Below are 15,898 nucleotides of genomic sequence, written 5' to 3'. Positions count from 1 at the left end.
ATGATAACGTTATAGACGAATGAATGGAAGGAGCGCTGAAAGGTGAAAATTGCTCTGGTGGTCAGGGGGTAAACCCCCTCAGTGGTGAAGTGGTTAAAACTATAATGGCAGAAAACTGAGAAATAACATTATTTTTCTTATTCTCATTTTAAAATGCATATAGAAGAAAATAATTCTCAGCAAAAAGTACCACCCAAAGAAAGCCTAACTGGTGGGGGGGGGGGGGGGGGGAGCAGATCTAGTTCATTTCTGTGTGATAAATAGTGATAAAGTTACTAGTGAATAAATGGGAGGGGTGGTGAAGTGTGAAAATTGCTCTGGTCCTTAACCAATTAACATTTTACGTCCAGGAGGCCATGTGCGCTCCCGCGCACTCCCACGGTCGATCACGCGCGTGCACGGCCCGCGGTTCATTAGCCAGGCAATCAGTGAATCGGGCTATGGTGCCCGATCACTGATTCCTCTCCCCCGCAGAAAAAGCGACAGCTTCTCTCGGAAGCTTCGCTTTTTCTGGCTGTAACGTCCCCCATGCGTCTCTCTAAGTGTACATGTTACGCTTAGTGACGTCATGTAAACAAACTCATGGCTGCCATCTTGTGGCCAAAAAGTAAAATTACACCTAAATGTAAAAAAAATAATAAATTACACATATATTTACATTTAAAAATTACAATTTACATCCCACCCTCCCAAAAATACCCACATAAAATGTTTAATAAAAAAAAAACAAATATTACAATTAATAAAAACCCCGTAACTATTTACCTTAGGGTCTAAACTTTTTAAATATCAATGTAAAGATGAAATATTTATATATATTTTTAAATTATAAGCTTGTAAATAGTGATGGACGCAAAACGGAAAAAATGCACTTTTATTTTCAAATAAAATATTGTCGCCATACATTGTGATAGGGACATAATTTAAACGGTGAAATAACCGTGACAAATGGGTAAATACAATACATTGGTTTTAATTATGGAGGCATGTGTTATTTTAACCACTTTGTCCTCCTTGACGTATAAAAACGTCAAGGACATGCGCGCTCCCGCAGCCGATCGCGCGTGTGCACGCGCACTCCCAGCCTGCTGATTCGGTAGCGCAGGAATCAATGAATCGGGCTATGGTGCCCGATCACTGATTCCTCTCCCCTGCAGAAAAAGCGACAGCTTCTCTCGGAAGCTTCGCTTTTTCTGAGTCTTTGTCCCTCTAAGCTTAGAGTGACGTCATGTAAACAAACTCAAGGTTGCCATCTTGTGGCCAAAGAGTAAAACTACATCTAAAAGTTAAAAAAAATTACACTACACAAATATTTCCCTAAATAAAACACTATTTACTTCCCACCCTCCCAAAAATACCCACATAAAATGTTTGATAAAAAAAAAAAAATTACAATAAAAAAAAACACAAATATTTACCTAAGGGTCTAGACTATTTAAATATCTATGTAAAGATGAAATATTTCTATATTTTTTTTTTATATAAGCTTGTAAATAGTGATGGATGCAAAACAGAAAAAATGCTTTTTTATTTCCAAATAAAATATTGTCGCCATACATTGTGATAGGGACATAATTTAAACGGTGAAATAACCGTGACAAATGGGCAATTACAATACGTGGGTTTTAATTATGGAGGCATATATTATTTTAAAACTATAATGGCCGAAAACTGAGGAGAAATTATTTTTTTTCGTTTTCTTTTTTTCTTATTCTTACTGTTAAAATGCATTTACAGTAAGGTAGCTCTTAGCAAAATGTACCCCCCAAAGAAAGCTTAATTGGTGGCGGAAAAAACAAGCTATAGATCAGTTCATTGTGATAAGTAGTGATAAAGTTATAGGCGAATGAATGGGAGGTGAACATTGCTCGGATGCATAAAGTGAAAACGACTGAGAGCTTAAGTGGTTAAAACTATAATGGCCGAAAACGGAGAAATAATGGATTATTTTCCATTTTTTTCTTATTCTTCCTGTTAAAATGCATTTACAGTAAAGTGGCTCTTAGCAAAATGTACCCCCAAAGAAAGCCTAATTGGTGGCGGAAAAAACAAGATATAGATCAGTTCATTGTGATAAGTAGTGATAAAGTTATAGGCTAGTCAATGGGAGGTGAACATTGCTCGGATGCATAAAGTGAAAACGACTGAATGTGAAGTGGTCAGGGCCAGATTTCTGGAAAGGCCAGAAAGGCCACGGCCTAGGGCGATAAAATTAGATAAGATAAGAAGGGCGGCATGACTTGGAGAGAGAAGAGGTCACATGTCAAAGTAAATCATCTCTTCTGGTCCCGCAGCACAGCCATCCAGCGCCCTGCTCTGCATTAATAGCTGAATTCCAGAGTTCCCCAATCCCTGCATTTCTCTCTCACTTCCTGATGTGTTAAAACAATCAGGATCAATCATAACGGTCACCTGATAATCCATTCCTTTCTTTGTATGATAGACTTACAGATTGATGTGTGAAATACCAGAGATTTACATTACAAAGCAGATAGAACTAAGTTCCGCTGAGTTTTAATGCAGGTATTCCCAAACATCAGTGAGCTCTGCAGTTTCTTCACCTCTTTTACAGCTTTGACACTGACCTCAGCAGTTGTTAATTTACCTAATCCTAATTTGACTGTTTCTTTTTTTTTCCTAGTAGCAGTGGTCGCTTCTCTTCCTTAGTTAACTCTTTCTTGACTCATTTTCTGTCCTCCAGCTCCTACCATCTATGAGACTGCAGGATAAAAAATGCTGTTTTCTTTCCTTTCGTTGCTAAACTGTCATTTTAAATGACACCTGAGCAGTGGTGCTCATCCAATATTTGGGTATCCGAACTACCCAGATAATCTGAACTTTCTCCACTATCCGAACTTGGAATAGCAATTCGGATATTTTTTTAAAATCTGAATCTAAAACTATCCGAGCAAACTCTGATTTTCCATCTGAGAGAGAGAGATTTAAAATCCCCACATCATTAAAAAAACATGATGCTACATGCCTCATTTACCCTAAAAAACGTTTTAAAGGCAATTTAAATAAGCCTCCTTCAGACTTTGTTCCCGTATACTGCCAATATGTTAGAGCACACCACCATATGTACATTCAGCATTCAAAAGAGATGCATAGATTTTTCAGCAAATATAAATAAATGTCATTCAGATGCTTTAAAGTGGAGCTGAACTCTTGCACAGGACAGAAGGAAAACAGAGATATGTACCATGTATGTATTTCGAGAGCCTGTCTAATTCCCCCTCCTCTGTGTCACAAGTTGTAATTTGATCTCTACACTGTGAGTGTCACCTGACTGCCACAACAGCTAAGCTCATTTGAAAGCACAGAATGTTAAAAATATGTCTGCTTCCATAAAAGCAGGAAGTGGACACACTGCAGATTTATTGCAGGATTTGTATCAGCTGTAACAAAAATGTTTTTATTGAAAGGTTATGTTGTTGCGTATCTTTTAGAGCAGAGAGGAAGTTCTGAGTTCAGGTCCACTATAATTACAACAGAACATCCAAAGTGGGTCTTGATAGGATGTTTGATACTTACCTGTTCTCTGTTTTGGATGGGCTTCTCTCCATTGCACTGCCCTGCCAGTTGCCACCTGTTGGTGGCTCCGACTGCAGCCAGTCTCACAGAGGACAAAGAAGCAGTGCATGCTCTGTCCACTCGTGCTCCCTGTAATTTCTTGCTCCTGGGTACAGTGTTATACATTCTTGACAAGTACCGGTCATACATCAGCGCGATTTCTCAAGTATGCATGCCCAGAACACTATCGGCTGCTGTGCACATTCGGGCAGGAGGGCAAATTACAGGAATTATTTGTTGAATGGGGGCAGAGCAGCACAACTGAGATGAGCGGGGGCGCTTGGTGACAGCAGGCCTAGGGCACTGGAAAGTACAAATCCGGCCCTGGAAGTGGTTAAAGGATAACTGAACTGACGTGACATAATGAGAGACATATGTATGTACAGTGCCTAGCACACAAATAACTATGCTGTGTTCCTTTTTTTTCTTTATCTGCCTGAAAGAGTTAAATATCAGGTATGTAAGTGGCTGACTCAGTCAGGAAGTGACTACAGTGTGACCCTGACTGATAAGAAATTCCAACTATAAAATACTTTCCTAGCAGAAAATAGCTTCTGAGAGAAAGAAAGAGATAAAAAGGGGAATTTCTTATCAGTGAGGGTCACACTGTAGTCACTTCCTGTCTGAGTCAGGACTGAGTCAGCCATTTACATACCTGATATTTAACTCTTTCAGGCAAAATGCAAGCAACTTTCTGGCATTTGCACTTTGTGATTTCTTATTCAGTTAAATGAAGAATTGCGTCACGATAGTTTTAAAAATGCTACATGCAAATTGCAAGTGTTGCAGTGTAAATGATCCCATAGGAATACATTGTATGCAACACTTTGCTGATTGCCAGTGACAACCGCCCACAAAGCACTCAAGTGTGAATGGGCTCATACACACTTTTTTTTTTTAGCTTGGGTCACTTGATATGATTTTGCTCTATCCTGCTCTATCCTTTTTAGAAAGTTCTGCAAGCCTTCTTTAATTGCGCCTTATACAGCAGCACTGTTTGTAACCCCCACTCTTGCATGGTGAGCCTGCCACTGGTCAGTTATGTGCGTCATAAGACACAGTCTTGTCTCCACTTTGATTTGGAAAGATCTTGCAACGTTAGGGATTTGTGTGGGAAACCGTTTGTAATGGCATGTACACATGATGCAATTTCACATCTGATCGGAACGATTATTTCCGACATGTCTGATCTGCTCCTGATCAATAATAGGATCGATTTTGCAAATTTATAGAAAAATCAATCCTGTTTATCGATCGGGAGCAGTTTGAACATGTATACATACAATTTTCCATCAGACAGTGATCAGAAATTGAATCATGTGTACTCAGCATAAAAGGTTCTGCACTCCATATGTGACACTAATTTGTGATCTTGATCTGGCTTGGCTTAATTTGCAATATGCCTTTACAAAACCCAGACAAGGATGCATCTGAATTCAGGCTTGCAGGCTGCATGGACTTGCAAATGTTTTTCTTATTCTGTAATTGTACTACTGTGTTATCGTCACAATGCAATGTTCTATATTCACCACACAGGGGCAGTGTTGCTACAGTAATACTTAATCACTGAGACAGACAACAAACAAGCATATGATAACTTTTTTGTTTTTTGTTCTCTTAATTTTGGCGTTTCTTATCTAACTTTTATCTTCTACTTTGTGCAGTAAATGTGCTTAATTTTCTTAAGCAAAAACAAATTGGAGGCCTCAAAGCAAGGCAAATACCCCAAGCAACAAAAAAGATAACTAAAAATAATTAGTAAAATATCAAAAAACTTTTTTCATTCAAACAGAAAAAAGACACACACATACAGTAATGTGAAAAACTATTTGCCCCCTTCCTGATTTCTTATTCTTTTGCATGTTTGTCACACTTAAATATTTCTGCTCATCAAAACCGTTAACTATTATTCAACGATAACATAATTGAACACAAAATGCAGTTTTAAATGATGGTTTTTATTTAGTGAGAAAAAAAAACTCAAAACCTACATTGCCCTGTGTGAAAAAGAAATTGCCCCCTGAACCTAATAACTGGTTGGGCCACCCTTAGCAGCAATAACTGCAATCAAGCGTTTGCGATAACTTGCAACGAGTCTTACAGCACTCTGGAGGAATTTTGGCCCATCTTTGCAGAATTGTTGTAATTCAGCTTTATTTGAGGTTTTTCTAGCATGAACCGTCTTTTTAAGGTCATGCCACAACATCTCAATAGGATTCAGGTCAGGACTTTGACTAGGCCACTCCAAAGTCCTTCATTTTGTTTTTCTTCAGCCATTCAGAGGTGGATTTGCTGGTGTGTTTTGGGTCACTGTCCTGCTGCAGCACCCAAGATCGCTTCAGCTTGAGTTGACGAACAGATGGCCGGACATTCTCCTTCAGGATTTTTTGGTAGACAGTAGAATTCATGGTTCCATTTATCACAGCAAGCCTTCCAGGTCCTGAAGCAGCAAAACAACCCCAGACCATCACACTACCACCACCATATTTTACTGTTGGTATGTTGTTCTTTTGCTGAAATGCTGTGTTACTTCTACGCCAGATGTAACGGGACACGCACCTTCCAAAAAGTTCAACTTTTGTCTCGTCGGTCCACAAGGTATTTTCCCAAAAGTCTTGGCAATCAGTGAGATGTTTTTAGCAAAATTGAGACGAGCCTTAATGTTCTTTTTGCTTAAAAGTTGTTTGCGCCTTGGATATCTGCCATGCAGGCCGTTTTTGCCCAGTCTTTCTTATGGTGGAGTTGTGAACACTGACCTTAATTGAGGCAAGTGAGGCCTGCAGTTCTTTAGATGTTGTCCTGGGGTCTTTTGTGGCCTCTCGGATGAGTTTTCTCTGCGCTCTTGGGGTAATTTTGGTTGGCCGGCCACTCCTGGGAAGGTTCATCACTGTTCCATATTTTTGCCATTTGTGAATAATGGCTCTCACTGTGGTTTGCTGGAGTCCCAAAGCTTTAGAAATGGCTTCATAACCTTTACCAGACTGATAGATCTCAATTACAGTACTTTTGTTCTCATTTGTTCCTGAATTTCTTTGGATCTTGGCATGATGTCTAGCTTTTGAGGTGCTTTTGGTCTACTTCTCTGTGTCAGCTCCTATTTAAGTGATTTCTTGATTGAAACAGGTGTGGCAGCAATCAGCCCTGGGGGTGACTACAGAAATTGAACTCAGGTGTGATAAACCAGTTAAGTTATTTTTTAACAAGGGGGGCAATCACTTTTTTACACAGGGCCATGTAGATTTGGAGTTTTTATTTTCTCACTAAATAATAAAAACCATCATTTAAAACTGCATTTAGTGTTCAATTATGTTATCTTTGACTAATAAACGGTTTTTGATGAGCAGAAACATTTACGTGTGACAAACATGCAAAAGAATAAGAAATCAGGAAGGGGGCAAATGGTTTTTTCACATCACTGTAGATGCATAAAAGGGCCCAACAATCCACAGATCACATCGCCAACACGCCACACAAGCATATCCTCACTCACTCCAAGTCTGTCAAATTTGCTGGAGGGGTACCTCTTAAGGATCAATGGACAATGAGATCACTGCAGAACACTGTTCATAAATTATTGTAAGATTCTCTGATATCCAACACCAATTGTAAAGTTCCTCGGTGTCGATCAAGAAAAGAAGTTGAACATATAAAGCAGTTCCATCAGAGCAACAGGCTTTTGATGATATGTACAAAAGCATCCAGCAAAGCAATCAATCTCAGACAGCAAGTTCCAGGTATAGCGAGGCAGCTAAGCAGGCAAAGCAGTCCTCCGGACACAGATTAATCCAAAGGACTCAAGTATGCATTTCCTATTGTAGACAATCAGGAGTGACAGACACTGCATGCAGCATAAACAGTTTGCTAGAAGAGGTACGCTCAAAGCATAGCAGAAGCTTGCAACAAATGAGTGCATACAGTACCAGGATGATGGTGTCTTGTCAACTCCGATCCAAGTGTAGAGGATGACTTGGCTCCGCACAGTTTATAAACAATGTTCCATTGTAACACCGGAGCCCATCAGTTGCAGTCCAAGGAGAGTCCGTGTCAGTCTGATGCCTAGTACACGCCATACAATTTTCTGTTAGATTCTTCTGTTAGATTTTCTGTAAGATTTTCTGTAATTAGATTATTTTCTGTAAAGTACTGGTAGAGCCTGGTCATTATCTCTGGTGCATTGTCTTCTGGCTATCTCCTGCTGAGTAGAACAATGCTTAATTGCTAGTCAGATGGTTAGATAGATAATTTCCAACATGTTGAAAATTATCTGGCAGGCAAATCTAACAAAAAATCTTAAAGAAAATTGTGTGCTTGCAGCAAAGTGTTAGTTTTTAAAAGTACATTTTTTTTCTCTAGTGTGCTAGGTAATTAGCTACTGGGAGGGATTAGCTGTAACAGGAGGTATTTGGTCAGCTTCAGGACTCAGTACTGAGCTTGCTCAGTCTGTGGCTTGCTCACTAAGTGGCTTCAACACAAGTGGCATAGGCGTTAAAAACAGGCGTTACAACACAGGCACAAAGAGAGAGGTGAGAGGAAGCAGGTAAGGACTAAAAAAAAAAAACAACCTTCAACCAATATTGCGTTTTTTTGCATTGGTTAGAATGTGCTAACACGTTGTGGTGTAGTCTTTAAGTTTTGAGGACTCCACCCCAGCTTCACTCACTCCCCCTCCTCCACCCCAGCTTCACTCACTCCCCCTCCTCCACCCCAGCTTCACTCACTCCCCCTCCTCCACCCCAGCTTCACTCACTCCCCCTCCTCCACCCCAACTTTACTCACTCCCCCTCCTCCATCCCAACTTCACTCACTCCCCCTCCTCCCCTCCTCCACCCCTCCCCCTCCTCCCCTCCTCCACCCCTCCCCCTCCTCCACCCCAACTTCACTCACTCCCGAATTTCACTCACTCTCCCGTTTCATCTTTTACCGCCACAGTTTACTTTAAATAATTTTCCCCACACAATAGTCATCATGTTGGACAATGCAGTACAGTGTACATCCTGCAACATGTATGCATGCCTTGATCAGCGGATTGAGGGTGTTTACTGTTGCCCTGGGTGTGTGCGTGTTGCTCAGTTAGAGGCGGAAGTCCTAGAGCTAAATAAACATCTCGCAACACTGAGACGCATACACAAAATGGATGAGCTTGGATCTCACGATCCAGACTCTGGATGGAACCGGTGAAGATGAGGTGGGTGGAGTAAAGCCGGAGGAAGAAGCAGAGGTAGCCACTAGTTGGGTCACAGTTAGAAGAGGTAGGGGAAAAAGTGGCAGGGAGGCTAGTCCCGAGTTGTCCCTCACTAATAAGTATGCATGTTTGCGTAATATTGGGGTGGATGATTCTGGAGTAGCAATCCTGCAGCAGGATGTGCTCCTTAGCAGCCAAGGGGCAGACTGCTGTAACAAGAAAGGGAATAGGAGTGCAGCTAAGGCTAGACAGATACTGGTGGTAGGGGATTCAATTATTAGGTGCATAGATAGGGTAATTGTGGAAGAAACCGTGAATGCCGTACAGTCTGTTGCCTCCCGGGTGCTCGGGTTCGGCATGTAGCGGAAATAATTGACATTACTGGGTGGGGCTGGGGAAGACCCGGCTGTCATGGTACACATTGGCACCAATGACAAAGTTAGTGGGAGATGGAAGGTCCTCAAAAATGATTTTCAGGTACTTGGCGATAAACTTAAAGCAAGGACCTCCAAGGTGGTGTTCTCTGAAATACTGCCAGTGCCATGTGCTACATCTGAGAGACCGAGGGAGCTTAGGAAGTTAAATAAGTGGCTGAGAAATTGGTGTAGGAAGGAAGGGTTTGGGTTCCTGGAGAACTGGGCAGACTTTGCAGTCGGCTACAGTTTCTACAGCAGGGATGGGCTGCACCTTAATGGGGAGGGTGCAGCTGCATTGGGGGAGAAGATGGCTAAACGGTTGGAGGAGATTTTAAACTAGGATCTGTGGGGAGGCGTGAGGATAAAGTCTCAATATGTAGACAAGATAAGGTAAAAAGACAGTGGGAGCCTAACATTATGGGGGGTGGGGACAGTGTAAAGATTAAGGAGGTTGGTAAAACTTCAAGTAGCCCATTTCATGTAAACAAAATTGGTAAATGTCGTGGTAAAAATATAAAGTGCATGGTAACTAATGCTCGGAGCCTTGCAAATAAAATAGACGAACTAGAGTTCATTCTGAATGACAAAGGCTATGACATTGTGGGAATAACCGAGACATGGATGGATGAAAGCCATGACTGGATAGCTAATTTAAAAGGATACAATGTGTTTAGGAGGGATAGAACAGGGAAAAAAGGTGGAGTGGTTTGTCTTTGTTACGAATTCTTTTACAGCTGTCCTCAACGATGAGATGGAGGAAGATTGCGAAGATGTGGAGTCCGTTTGGGTAAATATTCATGGTGGAAATAAAAGTTGCCAATTGCTTATTGGGGTATGCTACAGACCACCTCATATTAATGAAGCTGCAGAACTGCGATTACTACAGCAGATTGAAAAAGCTGCAAGTAAAAATGAGGTCATAGTTATGGGCGACTTCAACTTTCCAGACATTGACTGGGGTATTGAGGCTACCCATTCTGGTAAAAGCAGCAGATTTCTGGCAGCATTACAGGACAATTACTTGACTCAAATGGTAACGGAACCAACTAGGGGGAATGCGTTACTGGATCTGATCATTTCTAATAGACCAGATAATGTATTAAATGTGCAGGTTCAAGAACATTTGGGAAATAGTGATCACAACATGATAACGTTTGATCTGGTGACTGATAGGTCACGGGGCAGCGGGACCACTAAAATTATGAATTTTAGAAAAGCAAAGTTCAATCAAATCAGGCAGGCACTAAGTTTGGTGAACTGGGATAATTTACTACAAGAGGAGGACACTGAAGGGAAATGGCAAGCTTTTAAACTTATTCTCAATCAATATTGTAGTATATGTATATCCCATATGGAAACAATGTCTAGGAATACAAAAAGGCCTCTATGGATGAATAGAAAGGTTAGGAATAAAATGAAGAGGAAAAAGAATGCCTATAAGGTCCTAAAACAGGAGGGGACCAAGGCTGCACTAAGCAATTATAAGGAGTGCAATAAAAATTGTAAAAAAAAGAAATTAGGCTGGCAAAGATCGAAGCTGAAAATCAAATCGCTAGGGATATCCAATCTAACCCAAAAAAGTTTTACAAGCACATCAACTCTAAAAAAAAAAAAAAAGAAAGGTTGACTGTATTGCAGTGTTCCCCAACCCTGTCCTCAAGGCCCACCAACAGTGCATGTTTTGTGGAAATCCACAGAGGTAGCTAATCAGCTCTGCTGAGATGCTAATTGCCTCACCTGTACATGTTTGTGGTTTTCTGCAAAACATGTACTGTTGGTGGGCCTTGAGGACAGGGTTGGGGAACTCTGCTGTATAGGACTCCTAAAGGATGAGGGTGGGAACTCAATGGTGGATGATCAAGGTAAAGCAGAGTTATTAAATGCTTTCTTTGCTTCTGTCTTCATAAAGGAAACAGCACTGTTGCAAATTACAGAGGCAGAAGAGTCTCAATCTTCTAACTGTAATATTAAATACTTAAAGAGAACCCGAGGTGGGATTTAATTTTGTTACTTGGGCACAGAGGCTGGTTGTGCACACTAAGACCAGCCTCCGTTGCTCCATGGTGTGCCTCCAGGACCCCCCTGCGCGCCGCTATACCCCCCGCGGTGCTGGCGACACGCAGCGCGTCGCCAGCACAATGTTTACCTATGCGCTGTCAGTCAGCGCCGCTCCCCCGCCTCTTCCGCATCGGCGCTACCCGCCCGTTTCATTTCCCTCCTATCAGCGGGTGGGAAGGGACACGGGCGGGTAGCGCCTATGCGGAGGAGGCAGGGGTGCGGCGCTGACAGACAGCGCATAGGTAAACTTTGTGCTGGCGACACGCTTCGTGTCACCAGCACTGGGGGGGAGGGGGTATAGCAGCGTGCAGGGGGGGGGGTCCTGGAGGCACACCATGGGGCAACGGAGGCTGGTCTTAGTGTGCACAACCAGCCTCTGTGCCCCACTAACATAATTAAATCCCACCTCTGGTTCTCTTTAACGCAGGAAGAAGTGAAGGCAAGACTAAAATTAAAAATTGACAAGGCACCTGGCCCGGGTGGCATGCATGCATCCTAAGGGAATTAAGTTTAGTTATAGATAAACCCCTTTATCTTATCTTTTGTGACTCTCTTGCAACTGGCAGAGTCCCAGTGAATTGGCGTACAGCCCACGTTTTACCATTATTTAAGAAAGGCAAAAAATCTGATCTAGGAAATTATAGACCTGTAAGCTTAACATCAGTTGTATGCAAACTATTTGAGGGGTTACTAAGAGATACTATACATGACTTCATAGTAGAAAATAATCTTCTTTCTCAGCATAAACATGGGTTTACTAAAGACAGGTCCTGTTTGACTAACATGCTCAGCTTTTATGAGGTAGTGAATGCGAATATGGATATTGGGAATGCTGTAGATGTGATATACTTAGACTTTGCAAAGGCCTTCGACACTGTTCCCCACAAAAGTCTGGTGCAAAAGTTGAGGATGCAAGGACTGGGGAAGAGTCTGTGTGCATGGATAGGGAATTGGCTAATGGACAGAAAACAAAGAGTTGTGGTCAATGGATCGTACTCAAAATGGGAGACTGTTAGCAGTGGGGTCCCACAGGGGTCTGTACTGGGTCCAGTGCTCTTCAATGTATTTATTAATGACCTAGTAGATGCAGTAGTGAGCAATGTTGCTGTTTTTGCAGAAGATACAAAATTGTGCAGAATCATCAACTCTCAGGAAAATAGTGTCATATTGCAACAGGATCTGGATAGGATGGCTATATGGGCACATAAATGGCAGATGAAATTCAATGTTGAAAAATGTAAAGTCATGCATTTTGGTCGTACCAATGGTCTAGCACCATACAAAATAAATGGGATACAGTTGGGGACATCAAACTTGGAGAAGGACTTAGGAGTACTCATCGACAACAAGTTAAATAATCGTACTCAATGCCAAGTCGCTGCAGCTAAAGCTAACAAAATTTTGGGATGCATTAAAAGGGAAATAAAAACTCGAGATTCTAGCATAATATTGCCCCTGTTTAACTCTCTAGTAAGGCCACATCTGGAATATGGAATTCAGTTCTGGGCACCACATTACAAAAAAGCTATTGCAGTTTTAGAGCAGGTGCAGAGACGAGCAACAAAATTGATACGTGGGATGGAAGGTCTCGCTTACCAAGAAAGGTTAGATAAACTGGGTTTATTTAGTCTAGAGAAAAGACGCCTTAGAGGAGATCTAATTAACATGTATAAATACATCAGAGGGCAATATAATAGCTTGGCGGATGAGATTTTTGTCCCTAGGCCTTCCCAAAGGACTAGAGGACATGATCTGCGCATGGAGGAAAAACGTTTTAGCCATTTGTTTAGGAAAGGGTTCTTTACAGTAGGAGTGATTAAGATGTGGAATGCATTGCCACAGGAAGTCGTTATGGCAAACTCTATACCTGCATTTAAAGGGGGCTTAGATGCTTTCCTTGCGTTTGAAAGACATCCATGGCTACAATTACTACGTAATGCCTAATGATGTTGATCCAGGGATTTTATCTGATTGCCATCTGGAGTCGGGAAGGAATTTTTCCTTTTTAGGGTTAATTGGACCATGCCTTGTAAGGGTTTTTTCGCCTTTCTCTGGATCAACAGGGATATGTGAGGGAGCAGGCTGGAGTTGTACTTTGTACTGGTTGAACTCTATGGACGTATGTCTTTTTTTGAACCAAAATAACTATGCAACTATGTATGGTGTGTACTAGGCATCATAGAGGCTTAAGGATCTTAGCCAGCAGGCTGTAGTGAGAGGCTGCGACAGGATAGGATGTGGCTTGCAGTGGTCAGCAGGTGTCAGAGAAGGCAGGAAGCCAAGAAACGCTGTCCTAAGTTTCTTAACGCACATTTTTCAAGCTGTATAGTTTCTAGTGTTGACAACTCATTGCTGCCTGTTACTGCTTTCGTACAACCCTAGAGCCTGTTCTCTCTTGACAAAGTCAAAGACTCACATGCTTGTGTTTGCAGGGAGGATGTGTGGATTCGGCAAATCAAGCCTTGGTTCTGCTACTTATGACCCTGGGACAGCAGGATGTTTCCAAAGTCTTGCTAGGACCTTTGTCTCCTTACACGTAAGTTTGTCTTCACAATGTGTAACTTTGCTTATCCAAATGATTCTTTCACAGCACCAGACTTCATATTACTTGTATGGGGGATACCCAGTAATCAGTTGTGTTTTTCGTACATAGATCAGCATGTCCTAGGCGGAGTCTGAGAATGTGAACTGTCCTTTTTCGGTTATCATGGTACCGGTGCTGTGTATATGATTGGTACAGTACTGTGATAACTGAAGAATGGTGGTGCCATCCAAAGACTGACTGCACATGGTCTCATTAAACAGAATCTGAACCTCCTTTTGGACATCTCTAGATATTAAGCATGTCAGAACAAAAGGCCAGTTGCTTCCCTTAACAAGTACTAGTTTAAATTGTGTTGAAATCCTTGGTGTTTTTCTTTAAATTCTGAAATGTAACATTCACTACATGGCTGAATCTACAAAGCTGGCAAATGTGACTGAACACTACATAGTATTGGCAAGTAACTGAAGACTTCCTGTTTTGCTGAAGTTGGGGATTTATTATTTTACTTAATTTCTCTGTTTTTTGTATGTGTGTTTGGCAGGATTGAGTTTTTGCGACATTTAAGAAGCTTTTTCCAGATCATGTTTAAAATTGAGAGCAAGACATTCGAAGAGCGTAAAGGAGTAGAGAAAGTGCTGTTGACCTGTGTCGGCGTTGGATTTTCTAATCTTAGCAAGACTATAAAATAATCCAAAGTTATTTTTTTGTTTTTGTTTTTTTCTGTGCGATTGGAGGTTGTAATTTGATGCTTTTTATGTGTGCTAACTCGGTATGAGTTTTGAATAAGAAACCAAAGCTATATCACTGGGGCTTGCCCAAAAGTTTCTTCATGGAGAGAGAGCATGAACCATATATTTGAATACATATTTTACCACCAGTGACACCTACCATTCCTGTTCATGTGTTGCTGCCGCAGTGACACCCACATCTTCCCAAACAAATAGATTTCTGTTTGTGGACATGCTACTGACCATATGATGCTTGCCTCTTTAGTGCCCAAGACTAACACACGATCATATGAGGCCTTGGGTAGATTTGGGGATTTACATGTCAGAGTCCCATAACATCTGTACATAAGTGGGAATGGGCAAGTATGTGTCGCTGTCATTACCGTATTGTGCCTACAATGTACTGGATACGGGGTTAAGTCTAGTATTGTGCGTGTATATATAATATATTACATTCCACTTTAAAGACCTTGTAGATTTGTAAACGTGGAATATTTCACTTTACCTCTGTGGTACTGTTGTTGTATATTATTTTTTTGTGTTCGTAAAGATGAGCAGATAAATTGCCATTGCAGCCTGTGAAAATCTGGTACTTTCCTGGGAAAATCAGACTTGATTGTGCGAGCTAAATCTTTGTGTCCAGAAACCTCACTGGGAACCTGAGGGGAACCCGAGGTGAAAATAAACTGACGTAAACAATTGTATCTATACTTTTTCTCCTAAAATGACTTTTTAAGATATTCCAGTTTTATTTTATATTTAAATCTACTTTTTAAGTTTTTACTGTTTTTGCTCAATGACACATTCATTGAAGTATGCCAGAGCTAAAATCTATGAACTATTGACCATTTTTATCACTTTCCTTCTCTCAGAAGCCATTTTCTGCTAGAAAAGCGTTTTATAGTTGGAATTTATTATCAGTGAGGGTTACACTGTAGTCTGATCCAATCCTGACTCAGACAGGAACTGCCACTAACATACCTGATATTTAACTCTTTCAGGCAGAGAAAGAAAAAAAGGAACTAGTCATAGTTATTTGTGTGCTAGGCACTGTACATATACGTGTCTCATCATGTCACCTTGGGCATCAGTCTAAAGATTAGATACATGCATTCTCAAAAAAAAAAGTGTGCTCCCCTTATAAAACTTTTGTGCTCCTTTACTGAATAAGGAGCTGAGTGATGATTCACTGAACACTTAGGGCTCTTTCACATCAGAGCTTGCGTTGGAGAACGCTCAAAGCATATGTTTTGTTGTATGAGTTTTAATGCGTTTTGATATGCATTGCACTGCAGTGTGTGCATTTTTAATCCGTTTTCAATGCGTTACAGCACATAGAAAAACGCAGGTAATTTTGTTTTCTTTTAGTTTTCAACTTTCTACATTGTTCCTCTGT

At 41.1% G+C, this 15,898-nt stretch overlaps 1 protein-coding gene across 1 annotated transcript in view; it reads left to right on the top strand.

Moving 5' to 3' along the window:
* Positions 1 to 15,212, top strand: part of RCL1 (RNA terminal phosphate cyclase like 1) — a 52,462-nt gene extending 37,250 nt beyond the window's left edge. The window contains exons 8-9 of the mRNA XM_068235666.1: positions 13,662 to 13,765; positions 14,316 to 15,212. Coding sequence (XP_068091767.1) covers positions 13,662 to 13,765; positions 14,316 to 14,463 — 252 coding nt within the window. The 3' untranslated portion in view covers positions 14,464 to 15,212. The remainder of the gene's footprint in view (positions 1 to 13,661; positions 13,766 to 14,315) is intronic.
* Positions 15,213 to 15,898: the final 686 nt, after the last annotated feature.

Source organism: Hyperolius riggenbachi, chromosome 1 (genome assembly GCF_040937935.1).
Source record: "Hyperolius riggenbachi isolate aHypRig1 chromosome 1, aHypRig1.pri, whole genome shotgun sequence".
Lineage (NCBI taxonomy): Eukaryota > Metazoa > Chordata > Amphibia > Anura > Hyperoliidae > Hyperolius > Hyperolius riggenbachi.
The sequence above is the reverse complement of the archived record's forward strand: the minus strand, read 5'-3'. Positions and strand labels throughout refer to the sequence as shown.